Source organism: Ranitomeya imitator, chromosome 1 (genome assembly GCF_032444005.1).
Source record: "Ranitomeya imitator isolate aRanImi1 chromosome 1, aRanImi1.pri, whole genome shotgun sequence".
Classification (NCBI taxonomy): Eukaryota; Metazoa; Chordata; class Amphibia; order Anura; family Dendrobatidae; genus Ranitomeya; species Ranitomeya imitator.
In genome coordinates, this window is record NC_091282.1 from 902,653,510 (window position 1) to 902,672,729 (window position 19,220).

At 47.7% G+C, this 19,220-nt stretch overlaps 1 protein-coding gene across 1 annotated transcript in view; it reads right to left on the reverse strand.

Annotated features, from left to right (window-relative positions):
- SLC10A6 (solute carrier family 10 member 6) overlaps positions 1-14,942 on the reverse strand; it is a 38,542-nt gene extending 23,600 nt beyond the window's left edge. Inside the window, 4 exon segments of the mRNA XM_069740597.1 lie at positions 13,082-13,158; positions 14,396-14,437; positions 14,580-14,596; positions 14,598-14,942. Of these exon segments, the coding sequence (XP_069596698.1) occupies positions 13,082-13,158; positions 14,396-14,437; positions 14,580-14,596; positions 14,598-14,942 (481 nt within the window).
- Between the last annotated feature and the right edge of the window lie 4,278 nt (positions 14,943-19,220).

Here is a 19,220-nt window from a genome sequence, read left to right on the forward strand (position 1 = left end):
AAGTACCTGGGCATCTACATGTCCCAATGCAGTGGGTTGGACCTACAGCTCAATGTTCTCCCCCTGTTGGAATACACTAAACTGAAATTTGCATCTTGGAGTAAGCTTCCATTGTCCGTAGCAGGCCGCATTAATCATATAAAAATGATTTTGCTCCCTAAATTCAACTATTGTCTTCAACATAGTGCAGTAACCATACCAAAATTCTTTTTTACCAGTTTAAATTCTCATGTTACTTCATTTGTGTGGGGGAAAGGCAGGCCCAAGCTCAAACTGACTACTCTGCAAAGACCTAAACAGGAGGGAGGAGCGGCACTGCCAGATTTTTTTTTATATTATTTGGCGGGACAGGCTAAAGCATTATGTAAATGGATGCCTCATAACTATCTCCCTAATTCTGAAAATCACTTAGTTAGTTCTGTTGGTGCTAAGTGTCCGCTGGGTCTTTTGGAATTGTGGAAAATAAGTGCTCCTGGTTTGCTGCCCATGATTCGATTGGCGAGATCCACTTGGAAGAAAATTAGGAAGGTTACTGGATTTGGGGACATTGTAGCCGAGATGCCTCTGTGGGATAATAGTTATTTTCCGATGTTAGTGAATCACCCATCTACAAAATTTTGGGTTTCCTACGGGGTTCTTTTGATGGGAGATTTATATGACCAGGGGTTTTTTATGTCCTTTGAACAACTACAAGATAAATATGACCTTCCAAGATCTCAATTTTTTCGATACCTGCAACTCAGATCTGCCGTTCAGTCATTTGTCAGGAATGAGGGGATGAACCGTAACATCTCCTCTTTGCCTCTGATAGGTATTCTTAAGTCCCAGGGCCCTCAAGGTCTTATCTCGTCCCTATATACATATCTGCTATCAGCGGGAACGAACTCTGTTGTGGATTCGGTGAGAGGCAAATGGGAGGGGCTTTTTCCTGATATGCAAAGTGAGGAATGGGAGGATATTTTGGAATCACCCCTCAGAGTCTCCCCATCAGCCAATAATAAGATGACCCAATTATATATAATCCACCAGTCATATTTGACTCCATTGAGACTTTGTCGGATGGGTCGATACTCGACGTCGGAATGTTTGCGTTGCCACTCACCTGATGCTGACTTTGCACACATGATATGGCAGTGCCCCATAGTCTCTCATTACTGGAAGGAGGTGACGTCATTATTAGCTTCAATACTATCAATTCCAATTCCTCTTGAACCCTTAATTTGCCTGTTTGGAGTGTGGGACGAGGAGGCCTGGGAACACTATACGGGGATTTTTCTACGAGAAACACTTTTCTTGGCAAGGAAGTTGCTAGCTATGCGGTGGATGGGGAATTCACCCCCCTCCGTTAGGTCCTGGATTGAACTGGTGAATGCAGTCGTCCCCTATGAGCGTACTCTTTACCAAAATAGGGGCTGCCCGTATAAGTTCAGTAAAATTTGGGATAGATGGAATGCCTCTCATCTCACTCTGTGACCTGATTAAATGGGAGAAATGTGGTTTACCTGGTCCTTTGATCTGCAAATATTGCGCAATGGGAAAAGAACAAGATAAATAATGTATTTGGCTTTGGTCAAGTGGCGGTTTAGAAGCTTTGGAGGTTTAGTTGGGTTGTAGTTTAAGAACCCTATGTTCTGACTGTTTTTCTAAAAGTGAAATGATTGACATATGTATGTTCTGTCCTTTCCAATCCCTGTAATGTAACCACGCAGATTAATGACAAGGACAAATATGTATGCTGTAATTTTATTCTATGTTTAATAAATAAACGAATTTAAAAAAAAAAAAAGGTGGGACGCGATGTTGTAATTGTAGACGGGATATAGGACATAACGTGGACAGCATCTATATATGCTAATTATACAAAAGGTGGATATAAATAAATAGTTAGTTGGTAGTTCTCCTACCGACTCAAATAAACAGAGGGGAGAAAAAAAGAGAGGCAAAGTACCGGTACCAACCCAGACCATAGACACAGATTAGCATGGGCAAAACTAGAAAAAGAAGATAGGGATAAGTGCAAACACTACCGTATTCCTATTCTTCTCTGTTGCCTACCTCACAGCGGGGGTTGGCACCCTAAATTAACGAGATGGCGCCCCCACTCAACGGCGACTGGCCCTCATAGCGCCCTGCTCACCCTAATCACATGTGAGGAAATAAGAAAACAAAAACAAACACCACAGTTCAAAACATTAATTACTGATTAATTGATAGAGTGGGATCCAGGGGTGCCGACAGTTGTATGCCTGTTGTTACACTAGCATGCTTGCCCTGCCTAGACAGTGGAGGTTGGCACCCTATGGGGACAACGAAAATGGCGCCCCCACTCCGCGGCGGCTAGCCCTACGGGTCCCTATCTCAGGCCATGTATTTTATAGGAAACAACTAAATGTAAGTGTCTCATTAAGACCTGCTGGTGACTGTGTCTTCAGGTGATGAATCCACCTTATTTCACACTGCAGCACCCTCTGGTCCCAATCACCTCCCCTTTTTGGTTTCTCAACCTTATCGATACCCATAAATTTTAACTGGGCATAATTTCCATCATGCATAGTGTTAATATGTCTGGATAACGGGGTATCTTTTTTAAGTTCTATATCTCTGAGGTGTTCGCCCACTCTTCTACGCCATTCTCTCATCGTTTTTCCCACATATTCCAGACCACAGATACAGTCTGCTTTATAAATCACTCCCATTGTTCTACAATTTATGAAAAATGCCTTATTTCGAATTTTTTCTTAGTAGCATTGCTTTCAAAGAATTTCCCTTTTTTTATATGTATGACCCCACACTGTCCCTCTTACATGCTCTTCACACTGACCTCTCCTTTCCATACCGGCCCCCTTTTCACACTGTCCTCTCATACTGTGTCCCCCCTATAGGGCCCAGTATTTATACTGCACTCTATCATCACACTCCCCCTTCCTGGTATACTGTCCCCTCTTGGCTGTGACCTTACACTGTCCCCCCATGCTACGCCCCCACTACTCAGTTTCTATTCTGTGCCCACTCACTTTTCTCCCCCCATACTGTCTCCTCACACTATTCCCCTCCCTCCTCATACTGTCTCCTCTCACATCCCCCAGTTCACCATACTGTCTCCTCATATATTTACCCCCTCACTTTCTAGACTACCTGCTCACCTAACTCCCTTTACTGTGTCTGCACAAATCCCATCACTCTCACTCCCCGTACTCTGTCCACATACATTTTTCACATCGCTCCTCATACTGTGCACTCATTCTCCCATATTGTTTCCTCACACATGCCCCCATTGCCTCATACTGTTTCCTCATACATGCCCCTAATTCCCCCGTACTGTTTTCTCATACATGCCCACCATTCCCCCATACTGTTTCCTTATACATGCACCCCATTCCCCTGTACTGTTTCCTCATACATGCCCCCAATTCCCCCGTACTGTTTCCTCATACATGCCCCCCATTCCCCAATACTGTTTCCTCGTATATGCCCTCATTCCCCAGTACTGTTTCCTCATACATGCCCCCAATTCCCCTGTACTGTTTCCTCATATATGCCCCCATCTCCCCTTTTGCTCTTCATTTTGTGTCCTCAAATCTCCCCCACACATTAAATCCCCCATCCCCACTCCAAATCTCATCCCACACATAATAAATTCCCCTATCCCCACTCAAATTGTCCCTTGGATCTTCCTGTTTCCCAGAAGATGTCTGTTATCTGGGTTGTTTGTGACCGGTTCTCTAAAATGGTCCATCTGGTACCTTTGCCTAAGTTGCCTTCCTCCTCAGATTTGGTTCCATTGTTTTTTTCAGCATGTGGTTCATTTGCATGGCATTCCGGAGAATATTGTGTCTGACAGAGGTTCTCAGTTTGTCTCTAGGTTTTGGCAGGCCTTTTGTGCTAGGATGGGCATTGATTTGTCTTTTTCTTCAGCGTTTCATCCTCAGACTAATGGCCAAACTGAGCGAACTAATCAGACCTTGGAGACCTATTTGAGATGCTTTGTGTCTGCTGATCAGGATGATTGGGTGTCTTTCTTGCCGTTAGCCGAGTTTGCCCTTAATAATCGGGCTAGTTCGGCTACTTTGGTTTCACCTTTCTTTTGTAATTTTGGTTTTCATCCTCGTTTTTCTTCTGGGCAGGTTGAGCCTTCTGATTGTCCTGGTGTGGATTCTGTGGTGGACAGGCTGCAGCAGATTTGGACTCATGTGGTGGACAATTTGACGTTGTCTCAGGAAAGGGCTCAACGTTTTGCTAACCGCCGTCGGTGTGTTGGTCCCCGGCTTCATGTGGGGGATTTGGTTTGGTTGTCTTCTCGTCATGTTCCTATGAAGGTTTCTTCCCCTAAATTTAAGCCTCGGTTTATTGGTCCTTATAAAATTTCTGAAATTATTAATATGGTGTCTTTTCGTTTGGCTCTTCCAGCCTCTTTTGCCATTCATAATGTTTTCCATAGATCTTTGTTGCGGAGATATGTGGTGCCCGTTGTTCCCTCAGATGATCCTCCTGCCCCGGTGTTGGTTGAGGAAGAGTTGGAATATGAGGTTGAGAAAATTTTGGATTCTCGTTTTTCGAGGCGGAGGCTTCAGTATCTTGTCAAGTGGAAGGGTTATGGCCAGGAGGATAATTCTTGGGTTGTTGCCTCCGATGTCCATGCCACCGATTTGGTTCGTGCTTTTCACTTGGCTCGTCCTGATCGGCCTGGGGGCTCTGGTGAGGGTTCGGTGACCCCTCCTCAAGGGGGGGGGGGTACTGTTGTGAATTCCGCTCTTGGGCTCCCTCCGGTGGTTGTAAGTGGAATTTTTGTGAGTTCTGCTCTTGGGCTCCCTCCGGTGGTTTTAAGTGGAATGGCTGCTCCTTGGATTTAGCTGTCAGCAGCTGCTTCCACTGATTGTCTTTTCTGCTCGGCTATTTAGCCTGGCTCTTTCCTTTAGCTTGTGCCACTTGTCAATGGTTCCTGGTTGGATTCACATCTCTTTGTATTTCCCTGTTATCCTGACCAGTTCAGCAAAGCTAAGTCCTTGCTTGCTCTTTTCTGTCCACAGGTTGTGGACTTATCCGTTCTGTGCTTTCTATGTTTGTCCAGCTTGTCAGTATGAATTATTTCTGTGATGCTGGAAGCTCTGGGAAGCAGATTTACCCTCCATACCTTTAGTCAGGTGTGGAGATTTTTGTAAACTCTGTGTGGATTTTTTGTAGTGCTTTATACTGGCCGCACAGTATTCCATCCTGTCCTATTTATCTAGCTAGACTGGCCTCCTATGCTCATCCTAGTTTCATTCTGTGTATGTCTTTTCCCTCTCCACTCACAGTCATTACTTGAGGGGGGCTATCTATCCTTTGGGGATTTTCTCTGAGGCAAGATAGTTTTCCTGTTTCTATCTTTAGGGGTAGTTAGTTCTCAGGCTGTGACGAGGTGCCTAGGGAGTGTTAGGAGCATCCCACGGCTACTTCTAGTGTTGTGTTGAGCTTAGGGACTGCGGTCAGTACAGATACCACTTCCTTCAGAGCTTGTTCGATGTTGCTCCTAAACCACCAGTTTATAACAGGGCCCCATCTCATCTGCTCACCGGCTCCCTACCGGCACTGTGGCGGTTTCCTATTGACGTACGCGCGCGCCCGCACGTCAATAGTTAACAATAGCCGCCAGCCAATTGGAGGCTGTCAGCTGAAGTTGGCCGCAGGCGCAGCGCACACGTCGCCGGCGTCTGACGTCATTGTCAGTTGCTGGCGAGTGTGCGCTGCTGTAGGGAGCTCGCCGCCTGGAGCGCTGGTCAGGTGAGGAGAACTCGTTTTTTTTTTGTTTGTTTGTTTTTTGTTTTTTGATAACCTAACGGTGGAGACACTGGGGGCAATGCTGGAGGACACACTGGGGCAGATGATTGCTGGACACACTGACAGGGGCAATGCTGGAGACACTGGGGCAATGCTGGAGACACTGGGGCAGATTGCTGGACACACTGGGGCAGAAGATTGCTGGACACACTGGGGCAATGCTGGAGACACTGGGGCAATGCTGGAGACACTGGGGCAATGCTGGACACACTGGGGCAGATTGCTGGACACACTATGGGCAATGCTGGACAATTGGACATACTGGGGCATATTGCTGGACAGGACACACTGGGGGCAATGCTGGACATACTGGGGCAGATTGCTGGACACACTGGTGGTAATATGCTGGACACACTGGGGGCAATGCTGGACATACTGGGACAGATTGCTGGACACACTGGTGGTAATATGCTGGACACACTTGGGCAGATTGCTGGACACACTGTCTGGGGGCAATGCTGGACACACTGGGGCAATATGCTGGACATACTGGGGCAGATTTCTGGACACACTGTCCGGGGGCAATGCTGGACACACTGGGGCAGATTGCTGGACACACTGGGGGCAATGCTGGACACACTGGGGCAGATAATTGCTGGACACACTGGGGCAATACTGGAGACATGCCCCCCATTCCCCCATACTGTTTCCTTATACATGCACCCCATTCCCCTGTACTGTTTCCTCATACATGCCCCCAATTCCCTCGTACTGTTTCCTCATACATGCCCCCCATTCCCCAATACTGTTTCCTCGTATATGCCCTCATTCCCCAGTACTGTTTCCTCATACATGCCCCCAATTCCCCTGTACTGTTTCCTCATATATGCCCCCATATCCCCTTTTGCTCTTCATTTTGTGTCCTCAAATCTCCCCCACACATTAAATCCCCCATCCCCACTCCAAATCTCATCCCACACATAATAAATTCCCCTATCCCCACTCAAATTGTCCCCACACATATTATTGTCCTCTACCCCACCCCATCATTGCTCTCTTCACCACCTCCATCATTACCTTCTCTGTCACACCCATCATTGCCCTTTTTACCACCTCCAGCATTTCCTCCCCCAATTACATCATTGCCCATTCCACCACATCCATCATTTCCTCCTCCCCCACCATCCCCATTCCACCACTTCCATAATTTCCTCCTCCCCCACCATCCCCATCCTTGCCCATTCCGCCACTTGCATAATTTTCTCCTCCACCACCATCCCCATCATTGCTCTCTCCCCGTCAGCACCATCATTGCCCTCTCCTCCCCCACCATCTCCATCATTGCCCTCTACCCGTCAGCCCCATCATTGCCCTCTTCTCCCCCACCATCCCCATCATTGCCTTCTCCCTGTCAGCCCCATCATTGCCCTCTCCCTATCAGCCCCATCATTGCCCTCTCCTCCCCCACCATCCCCATCATTGCCCTCTCCCCATCAGCCCCATCATTGCCCTCTCCTCCCCCACCATCCCAATCATTGCCTTCTCCCCATCAGCACCATCATTGCCCTCTCCTCCCCCACCATCCCCATCATTGCCCTCTACCCGTCAGCCCCATCATTGCCCTCTTCTCCCCCACCATCCCCATCATTGCCCTCTCCCCGTCAGCCCCATCATTGCCCTCTCCTCCCCCACCATCCCCATCATTGCCTTCTCCCCATCAGCACCATCATTGCCCTCTCCTCCCCCACCATCCCCATCATTGCCCTCTTCTCCCCCACCATCCCCATCATTGCCTTCTCCCCGTTAGCCCCATCATTGCCCTCTCCCTATCAGCCCCATCATTGCCCTCTCCTCCCCCTACACACACACACACACCATTTACTTCTCTGCACATTCCCCTGCAGCGTGACACACACACACCCCTCTCACCTCTCCTCACGCTCTGCTGCAGAATCTCCATCGCCTTCCTCTAACACAGCCGGCCGCTGAATGATGACGTCATCCAGCGGCGCATCTGTATGAGAGGAAGCGCGGGTAGGAAGACAGATCGCTGCAGCTCTGCTGCTATTTTCCCTTGTAGGCAGCAGAGCTGCAGGGATTTCTCCCTGCCCGCCGCAGCCACCCTCCAGGGGCACCCCTCCACCTCCGCACATGTTGGGAGCCGGCGCTCTGCAGCTTCTCTGTGCCAGCTGTCAGACAGCTGACTCCCAGACCGGGGGCGGCAGAATGCAGCCGCGGGGGGAGACACTGCGGACCGCTGAATTAGACGGCCCAACTGCGCCCCCCTGACGGCTGTGCCCGGGGCACATGCCCCAGCTGCCCCCCCTAGATACTCCACTGGCTGTTGCAAGAATGCGCCATTTTGAGACTGGAATCCCAAAGGTACACTCTACTGTTCTTCGGGCCCTGGTCAGTCTGTAGTTAAAGATCCTCTTAGTGTGGTTCAAGTCCCGACTGGAATATGGCTTCAGTAGCTTTTCTCACATCTGAAAGGCCTCATCCCCAACCAAAACAAATGGCATCGGTGGGCCTTCAGTGTTGGGGAGAGGTCGTGGCCGTGGAAAATAAAAATTTTTGCCATATCCGAGTTCTTGAAAGTCTCGGATAATGGGGTGTCACCAAAAACGCCTACGCCGTGTCCTTCTCCGTCTTTCGCGATTTCTGTGTTGCTTCCAAGCAAACGTACAGGCAAGAAACAGCTTGATGCTTAAATCCAGGTTGAAATAAAAGCTATCTATGCGAACATCCATCATGACACAGGATACAGTAGCACACTATTAAGATTTCAGCAGTCCTAGGGTCTATATATAGGTATCCCATAATACACGCCCTCTGTAGTCCCATTGGTGGTGTCTGGTTATCTAGATTTTTCCCCTGTAAAATTGTCCACCATATGCACAAAAAACGCAAACGCATGAAAAAAACGCATGGAAAAGCGTGAAAACGCATTCCCGCATGCGTCTAAAAAATGCTGCGTTTGTACATGTTTCTATGCATTTTTTCCTTTCACTTGCAGTTGCAAATTAAACGCTGCGGATTCTAACGCAAATGTGAAACTAGCCTATGTCCTTGAAGTTCAGCATGATAGTTATGGGATAGCTGATCATTATTTTATTGCTCTCTGTCTTTTGATAAAAACCTGCATGACTGAAAGTCAGAGGCTGCCAAGAGAAATAAAGTTAATTTCTTGCACACATTGCTATTCTATTGTATAGTAGTAATAATAATAATTATATTTCTATAGCGCCAACATATTCCATAGCAAGTTACAGTCCAAAGAGGACGTGTACAAACAGTAGCAGACATGACAGAATAACACATAAATTCTACAAGCAAAAGCAGTGAGGGCCCTGCTTGCAAGCTTACTGTCACGCGGTTACCACAACAGTGAGGAACCAGAAGACCGCAGCATCTGATTGCTCTTACTCCGGCGCTCAGAAGAAGCTTTTCTTCATTTTAAATGTGTTTATTTCTTCTGGGAGAACAGGGGTTAATCGGCCATGTTGGGATTCCCTGGGTTCACAGCTAAGCTCGGTTAGCCACTTGCTTCCCCTTTATAATCTGGGCTCTGATACAAATCCTTGTCAGAGCAAGTATTTGCTGCATAGCTAACGGCGGGACAGGAGTACATATGAAAAGGAGAGTTGTAGGAGTTATCAGTGACTGTTGCTTGATTTGTATTCATGGTAATTCCTTATCCTTCTCTGTTTTTGTTTATTCCTCATCCTGCACACTCCGATCCATTCCTCCGTTATATGTGAGTGAATATTTTGTATGCCTGGAGTTTTCTGTCAACCCTCATGCGTGATGCATTATTTGTTGGGTTGTTGTACTACGGTGCATAGTAGCACCCCCTCTTCCCTGGGTGGGGGAAGAGAACAGACAGAGGGCTAACTCAGGAGAAAAGGCAAGGGCTGTGGCCCCGGCATCTTCGCCATCTGAAGAATCCTGGGCAACAGGGTGAGCTAGGGTGCCCCCTAGTGTTAGGGACAGGGAAGGAGCACATGGTCCCCGGTGACCCGACAGCTACAATTTATAAGAATATGGGGGTGAAAGAAAAGGTAAAAAGTGCTTGTCATGTATTGTCCAGTCATCTTTGTAATACATAAGGGAAATCAAGTAAAGCTACAAGAACCGGTCACCAGCCAGTATCTGTATTTGCACAGATACAAAGTGCTGATCAGTGCATGGAGGGTGAAGGGACAGATTTGCGGGGAGACCAGATTCAGTGGAAAATTTAGGTAGGGCGTAACAAGATCAGTTAGATTGGTGCGGTGATGTGATATGCCTGTCTTAATAACATGTATTTTTAGGTATGCTTAAAACTGTGAACACTGAGAATTAATTGGATTGTCTGAGGTAGTGCATTGCAGATAACTGGTTCAGGATGAGAGAAGTCTTTCAGCCAGGAGTGGGAGGTGTGGATTATGGAGGATGTTAATCTTGGATCAATAGCAGATTAGGGTAGGGTATTAGACAGATGAATAAGGAGATGTATGACTGTGAGATCTGTGATATCTATGAGATCTATGGTAGAACCAGACACAGAAATGGCAATATAAGCTTAGGAGAGGGAGCAAACACAAGGCGTTCAATTTTTGGAAAGATTCAGTTGCAGATACATTGAGAACATAACGTTAGAAACAGTGGACAATCACTGATATTTTGTATTAGTATGAGGGTGATGTCAGGAGAAGCAAAAGTTTAAAGTGGAGCCCCAAATTCTCACATATTGCACCATCACACAGAAGCATTTCTGTCGTATTTACATGCCCTGAGTTCAGGCCACTTAGGCTAGGGTCACATTGCGTTAATGCAATCCGTTTAGCGCTAGCGGATTGCGCTAATGCAATGTTTTCTATGGGGCTGCGGTCGGGGTCGCGGTAACGTCCCCACTCTCGCAGATCCCCGATCTGCGAGAGCGGGGAACGGACCGCGGGCGCGCCTCGGACGCTGCAAGCAGCGTCCGCGGCGCGCCAGGAATCACCGGCGCGTCGCTAGCGCGTGCCGAACATGGCACGCGCTAGTGAAGCGCGTTCCCATTGCCTTCAATGGGCGCGTTAACGGACGCGTTGCACGGCGTTAATTTCGCCGTGCAACGCTGTCCGTTAAACGCGGTCCCATAACGCAATGGGAACCCAGCCTAAATGAGCGCAATCGACAATATCGAAGTCGTTCGACTTTTGTTTCCCGGTCTCTTTACTGCGGCTGAGGAATGATGGGTACAAATAGTCCTCGATACAGTACAATACAGGTCTCATACAGTACATAGTATAATGCAGCCCCCCTCACAGAGTATAATGCAGCCCCCTAAGAGTATACTGCAGCCGACTCAGAGTATAATGTAGTCCCCTTATAGAGCATAATGCAACCCCCCTCAGAGTATAATGTAGTCCTTTCATACAGTAGAGTATAATGTAGTCTCTTCATAGAGTATAATGTAGTCCCCTCATAGAGTATAATGCAACCCCCCTTAGAGTATAATGTAGTCCTTTCATACAGTAGAGTATAATGTAGTCTCTTCATAGAGTATAATGTAGTCCCCTCATAGAGTATAATGCAGCCCCCTAAGAGTATTATGCATGCCCCTCAGAGTATAATGCAGCCACCTCAGAGTATAATGCAGACTCCCCACACACAGTATAATGCAGCCCCCTCAGAGTATAATGTAGTCCCCTCATAGAGTATAACGTAGTCTCCTCATAGAGTATAATGTAGTCATGTCATAGAGTATAATGCAGCCTTCTCAGAGTATACACACACATAATACCTCTCCTCCTCATTCCCCAGCTGCTCTGGCTTCTGCAGAGCATCTCAGCTTCCCTGCTGGCACACACTGAATCAGAGACAGAGGGGGAGTGATGGGAGAAGGAGCGTCATCTGACGCTCTATCCTTCATCACTGCTTTCAACTATATGATGTATATGATATATGATGTATGATGCCAATAAGTTGAATGCACAAAGCAGGGGAAGGGGTGGCACCGGGCCCATCTTACTCACGGGCCCCATAGTGACCGCGTGGTGTGGTGCTATTAGCGGCGCGCCACTGGCTGGGGGCCCCTGGAGGAGTGGGGGCCATAGGCAGCTGCCTGGTCTGCTTGTTCCTAACACCAGCCCTGAGGAGATGATGGATATTATTAGGTGTAATCAGAATAGGGATAGTTGAGTCACCCGTCATGGCAGTGAGGTACTCGGTACCGGGGCCGGTCGCAATTAAAGGGGTGGTCACGGTGGCAGCGACAGCGGTCCGTGGCCCTGGGCACCCAAGTAAAAGGGATGGTCTTTAAAGGGGTTGTGGAAATAATGAAAGTTTGTGACGCCATCTGTGGTTTTCGTTCAGGGGTGACCGATGCTGCTTAAAAGGGGTCCTCTGGGGGCGTTGTTGCTGCAGCAAAGATGGTGTCGCTTCCCACAGGTGAAGTGGTGACCCCAGGGCTCCCGGGGTATTTGGCATGGATGGTGAATACCGGCAAATAAATGGAGGACACGCAGTTAAGCAGCCTCAGTCCAGGGTACCGGCATCAGGTGTAAATGGAGTCCAGGCAGCCTGAAGACAAGTGGAAATCCTATTGACAGGTCAGTCAGTCCCTTGCTGCCTGTAGTTGTCTAACAGGTCCTCTTTCTTCCCTGTGCAGGGACAGTACCTGCACGGTATGCAACTTGAGCCATTTCTTTGGGGACTTCAGTCTCTGATTGCTGCTGTACCTCAGGTATTATTTGGGCAAGTCTCTTTTAGTTTTCTGTCCTCCGGTTCTGCCGTGGGACCTGTAGTTCCTCACGACCTCGGGCTCCCGGTACCTGGTTTCTGCGCTCAGCTTAGAGAGGCCCAGTCGCAGCCTTTCTCTAGCTCCTAAGTCCTTCTGTACTTCACTATCTGCTACCAACTGTCAACTGTCAGATTGTCTGCACCAGACTAACTGACTCCTCCCCTTGAACCGGGCCTAGAGATCCCCCTTCTGGCCTGGAGTCAGAACGTGTTGCATGTAAGGTTACCTGCCAAAGGGATTCCTCCTGTCTCCAAGAATGGCATTACCCTCCCCGAGAGGACAGCAATACCACTATGGTACCAGAATTCCTGGGGTGCCACATTAGTATTGAAAATCAAATCTGCTGATGTTTTGTCTAAGAGGGGAGGTGTATAGAGAAGGAGAGAGGAAGGAGAACCAGGAAAAGATACAGAGAAGAAGCGGTCAGAGAGGTAGGAGGAGAACCAGGTTAGCTTCTAAAGTAAATCAATGCCTGGCAGTGAGAAGGATGATTAACTTAGTAATTTATACCTATAGCATATCTCAAAGTCTGTGAAATATTGCTAAAATGATTACCTACATAACCGTAGGGTATCTTTATGCTTTTTGCCAGTTCCCAGAAATGGGAATATATGAAGAGACACAGGGGCATCTGCAGCGCCCCAGAGTCCTGGTCGTTGCAGTAATGTTGTTCTTCCACCAGGGGGAGCGATATTACGTCTGATGGCACCAAAGGAGTTCACCCTGCCAGGTATCACAACCACACACACACTTCACACGCCGGCCACCAGGGGGAGCAAAAGGTTCTATCTATTAGGCCTCTCCTCACATTTGGGTAAAACTGGGGGTTGGTTAGGAAGTCAGGCAGTTGGAGTAGAGGAGAGGAGAGCTCCTGGCGGGGGACCGACGAGGAAAGGTCTCCAGGTCGAGCTGGCTGGGGTGATCCCTGGTCAGATCCAGACTGTAGTCTGAGGAGGAAGGAAAGAAGGACACAGAGCTGCGCCTGCAACCCATGCAGCAGCCTCCTAAGAAAGGACACGAAAGGAAGTGTGCCGTAGTGAGTGAGCACAGAAGTCATAGCAACAGGAGTGAAACAACAGCGGGAGACCAGCTAGAAGCAGGTTGCCTCCCTCTGAGCGCAGATCCGGTGGCCGGAACACCGAGGGAGTAATAGACTCTACGCTTTACTTCAGAGACCGGCAGGGCAGTCGATTCCAAGTTGGCTGTCTGACCTAAAAGACTAAGCAGACAAGGTGACAATGCGGAGGAGGGGCGTCTCTAGGGTCCCTATAAAATAGCCTCAGGCCACCACCGTCATACGGGTTATGTCCTATCCATCTTGGGGACAGAGAGAGAAGTAACAAGAGTGAGGACCTTATGGTAGCTAATGCAAGTAGGGACCTACTACGTTACTGTGCGCAAGGGGAAGGCTACTGATTTCCACCTGGATAAGGGGACTCTGGAATTGCCATCAGACCGGCCGGACTCTGCCTACCCTGTCATCCGGCACTCTGGACTGTGGATGCTGAAGCCTTCAGTCAAGGTAAAGAGACTGCACCCATTGTGTCCTCGATATTCACCGCGCCTTGCACCATCCACCATCACCATCTACACTTCTGGGAAGCCCTGGGGATATACTCCACCTGTGGGAAGGTATACCATCTAGCTGCCATTCCATCACCCAAGCGGACCCCTAAGCAGCGTCGGTCACCCTGACCGAATACCACAGGTGGCGTCACGAACACTACCGTTATCTACGAACTCTGCCTTTTATTGGGCGCCCCTCATAGGGCCACGGTCCGGGTCGGGCCACTGTGACATCCCCGCTGAGGGAACTGAAGGACCCGGTACCGAGTACCCCATTGCCCTTACCTGGGGGCAATCCACATTATACCCATAGCAAGAACAGTTGAAGAGGCGGTCATACTGAGACTGAAAAAGAACATGCACAGATGAAATCTACAAGGTTTCTACACACCTCTTCCTTTGCCTGACATTTTTGTTATGTTATAATAACAATATAAATAATCAATTAATGGTATATATGAAACATAAGTGTGTCTAATAACTTTACCTGAGATCCATGTCTCCCATCGATCCACAAAGCGATGACATTAGAGAGGACTCCACCAGGACAACATCCCATGATCGATATAGCCACAGCTTGTGTTGGTTTAACAGGAAAGCCTATAGCTAAAAGATAAGCTATAAGAGGCATAAGTCCAAAATGGCACACCAGCCCTATCAGAATACCCCATGGTCGCTTTAAATGAGACCACAGTTTAACAGCCTCAACAGTGCACCCTAAGGAAAACACCAGCAAATCCAACATTACAGAGAGGATGGTGCTGAATATTACTTACAAAGTCTCTTGGTCATTGAAGTCAGTGATTGCTCCATTGAAGCAGACGGTTAAATTTGTGCAGTTGCTGGACATGATGGACACCTTACAGATGGTACTGGTAAAAAATAAAATTATGGACAGTTAACAGTTTTATGATTCATTTAGTATGCTAGAAAAGCAACTCCCACATTACCAGTTATTAGTAGCCCGTAAAGAATTTGCAGTGGAATGCTGCTTATTGTAATCAGCTTGAGCAATTCCAAAGATAAGTACTAGAAATTGAAAATTACTGAATTACTGTAGTCTCCTTGTGGAGAGTGACATACCAGCTCTGGCTTGTCAAGGTGCTCCACTGGGAAATTTAATATGCAAATTGCCTCTTCAGAGAAAAAGAGGACTTAAACTTTATAGTGCCACCTGTCGGAAGTAGCGATCCTACAAGTCACAATCAACCCCTTAGACCTCAGTCCTGAGCCTCTCACCTAGCCAAATTAGTTCTCATGCTTTGCACTGACGAGGGCCAATAGCCCGAAACACAGTGTCTGTTAATTAAGATACTGATTTGGCTTTTTTTTTTATATTGCACGACTCGTTAAATGGTTGATTGTGACATGTAGGATAGGAGAATAGTGTGAGCGGGCAGTATGGTTGCGAAAAATGTATGTGTACATTATAGGGTGAAAAAAGTGTGCAGGGACAATCCGGGGTAGTAAAGGTACAGTGCAGGCAGGGCCGGACTGGCCATTGGGCAATTCTGGCAAATGCCAGAAGGGCCTGTCTGGTCATGGGCTGCCTTGTCTGCTACGTTGTTTGCAGAATCAGTGGTCTCAAGACACCCATACTGTTAAGAGTTGTGATGGAGCACAAAAACACTGACTCCGTCACTCACCCCAGCAGCCACAGGTATCATTAGAAATATTGTTCTTGTAGTAAATCTTGCTTTCCTCCATCCACGATAATGTTAGTAATATATCCCCATCTGTTGCTCGGAAATGGGGACAACATGGGCCTGTGTGATTGCAAATGCCAGGGCTGAATTTTAGTCCCAGTCCGTACCTGAGTACAGGCGTTAGACTGAGGGGACAGTGTAGGGGAAAAAGTGCGAGAGGACACAGTATAGAGATTGAGTTGTGTGGTTGCAGTGAAAAAAAGGGAGTATGAACGAGGGAACAGCATACTGTGGGGGGATGCATGAAAAGGGGATACAGTATGGAGACTGAGCAGTATAGGTGGGGCACAGTGTGTGTGGACAGTGTGAGCAGGGGGCCCACTATGGAAAGGGATCCACATGGTGGGGGAAGCTTAAGATATGGACAGTGTAGTGGTTATAGCTAATCAGAGTGAACAGTGGGGTGGTTAGAGCTAATGAAGAAGGACAGTATGGCAGTAGGGGCAGGACAGTAGATGTCATCGTGCATAAGTAGGACAGTGCAGCCATTATATTTCATAAAAGGGGATGTTGTAGAGGCAGTATTTTATAGGAGAGGACAATGTGGGAACATGTACCATCAGAGGGACAGTGTGGGGTCATATTTTCTGCAGGGAGCACAGTGAGGGGCAATTATTTATTCAGGAGCACAGTTTAGTGCAGATATTTTATTTTTTTAAGAAGCATTATAATGAATATTATTTTTAAGGGCAACGTGAGGATGTGTTGCAGGAGACTGCAGAAGAAGGAATTATGTAGAGATGAGCTGTGAATGTTAAAAGTCATTATAACATCTAATGAAATAGAAAAGAAGAGAACAAATCCAATCAGAGAAAATGTCACCTGCTTGTGTCTAATCAGTACTGTGGTTTCTGTATGGTCTGCAGTCTGATGATGGCTCTTAAGAACAACTCCCAGCATCTTCTTACCATTGATATATAAAAATTGCCTCTTCAGAGAAAAAGAGGACTTAAACTTTATAGCGCCACCTGTTGGAAGTAGCGATCCTACAAGTCAGGATATAAGAGGGTCAATCTGGGTGGTAGCCCAGGGCCCAGTGGTGTGGGGGGGCCCTGGGCTACAGCACAGATTGCCCGCTGGCCGCCACCATCAGGACATTACTGCACATGCCCCTATCATTTATGTGCCCCCGGACCCGGTGGGCAGAGAGAGGGGGCCCGCATCTGGCCCTGTTGTGAATTCCGCTCTTGGGCTCCCTCCAGTGGTTGTAAGTGGCACTTTTGTGAGTTCTGCTCTTGGGCTCCCTCTTATCGTCTTCTTAATAAGATCACGGTCAAATTCCAATACCCCTTGCCTTTGCTTTCTGATTTGTTTGCTCAGATTAAGGGGGCTACTTGGTTTACTAAGATTGACCTCTGAGGGGCATATAATCTTGTTCGTATTAAACAGGGTGACGAATGGAAAACTGCATTTAATACGCCCAAAGGCCATTTTGAGTACCTTGTGATGCCATTCGGGCTCTCTAATGCTCCATCTGTGTTCCAATCCTTCATGCATGATATTTTCCGCAATTATCTTGATAAATTCATGGTTGTATATTTGGATGATATTTTGATTTTTTCCGATGATTGGGAGTCTCATGTGAAGCAGGTCAGGATGGTGTTCCAGATCCTTCGTGATAATGCTTTATTTGTGAAGGGGTCTAAGTGCCTATTCAGAGTTCAGAAGGTCTCTTTTTTGGGTTTTATTTTTTCTCCCTCGTCTATGGAAATGGATCCTGTTAAGGTCCAAGCTATTCATGACTGGATTCAACCCAAATCTGTGAAGAGCCTTCAAAAATTTTTGGGCTTTGCTAATTTCTATCGCCGTTTCATTGCCAACTTTTCCAGTGTGGTTAAGCCCCTTACTGATTTGACGAAGAAAGGCGCTGATGTGACGAATTGGTCCTCTGCGGCTGTTGAGGCCTTTCGGGAGCTTAAACGCCGATTTACTTCTACCCCTGTGTTGCGTCAGCCGGATGTTTCTCTTCCTTTTCAGGTTGAGGTTGACGCTTCTGAGATTGGGGCAGGGGCCGTTTTGTCTCAGAGGGATTCTGATGGTTCTTTGATGAAACCGTGTGCTTTTTTTTCCAGAAAGTTTTCACCTGCGGAATGCAATTATGATGTCGGCAATCGGGAGTTGTTGGCTATGAAGTGGGCGTTTGAGGAGTGGCGACATTGGCTTGAGGGAGCTAAGCACCGTGTTGTGGTCTTGACTGATCATAAGAATCTGATTTACCTCGAGTCGGCCAAGCGGCTGAATCCTAGACAGGCTCGATGATCCCTGTTTTTCTCCCGTTTTGATTTTGTGGTCTCGTATCTTCCGGGATCTAAGAATGTTCAGGCTGATGCCCTCTCTAGGAGTTTTTCGCCTGATTCTCCTGGAGTCCTTGAGCTGGTTGGCATTCTTAAGGAAGGGGTGATTCTTTCTGCCATCTCCCCTGATTTGCGGCGGGTGCTTCGGGAATTTCAGGCTGATAGGCCTGACCGCTGTCCAGTGGGAAAGCTGTTTGTTCCTGATGGATGGACAAGTAAGGTGATTTCTGAGGTTCATTGTTCAGTGTTGGCTGGTCATCGTGGGATTTTTGGTACCAGAGATTTGGTTGCTAGGTCCATTTGGTGGCCTTCCTTGTCGCGTGATGTGCGTGCTTTTGTGCAGTCCTGTGGGACTTGCGCCCAAGCCAAGCCTTGCTGTTCCCGCGCTAGTGGGTTGCTTTTGCCTTTGCCGGTCCCTGAGAGGCCCTGGACGCATATTTCCATGGATTTTATTTCGGATCTTCCTGTTTCCCAGAAGATGTCTGTTATCTGGGTTGTTTGTGACCGGTTCTCTAAAATGGTCCATCTGGTACCTTTGCCTAAGTTGCCTTCCTCCTCAGATTTGGTTCCATTGTTTTTTTCAGCATGTGGTTCGTTTGCATGGCATTCCGGAGAATATTGTGTCTGACAGAGGTTCTCAGTTTGTCTCTAGGTTTTGGCAGGCCTTTTGTGCTAGGATGGGCATTGATTTGTCTTTTTCTTCAGCGTTTCACCCTCAGACTAATGGCCAAACTGAGCGAACTAATCAGACCTTGGAGACCTATTTGAGATGCTTTGTGTCTGCTGATCAGGATGATTGGGTGTCTTTCTTGCCGTTGGCCGAGTTTGCCCTTAATAATCGGGCTAGTTCGGCTACTTTGGTTTCACCTTTCTTTTGTAATTTTGGTTTTCATCCTCGTTTTTTCTTCTGGGCAGGTTGAGCCTTCTGATTGTCCTGGTGTGGATTCTGTGGTGGACAGGCTGCAGCAGATTTGGACTCATGTGGTGGACAATTTGACGTTGTCTCAGGAAAGGGCTCAACGTTTTGCTAACCGCCGTCGGTGTGTTGGTCCCCGGCTTCGTGTGGGGGATTTGGTTTGGTTGTCTTCTCGTCATGTTCCTATGAAGGTTTTCTCCCCTAAATTTAAG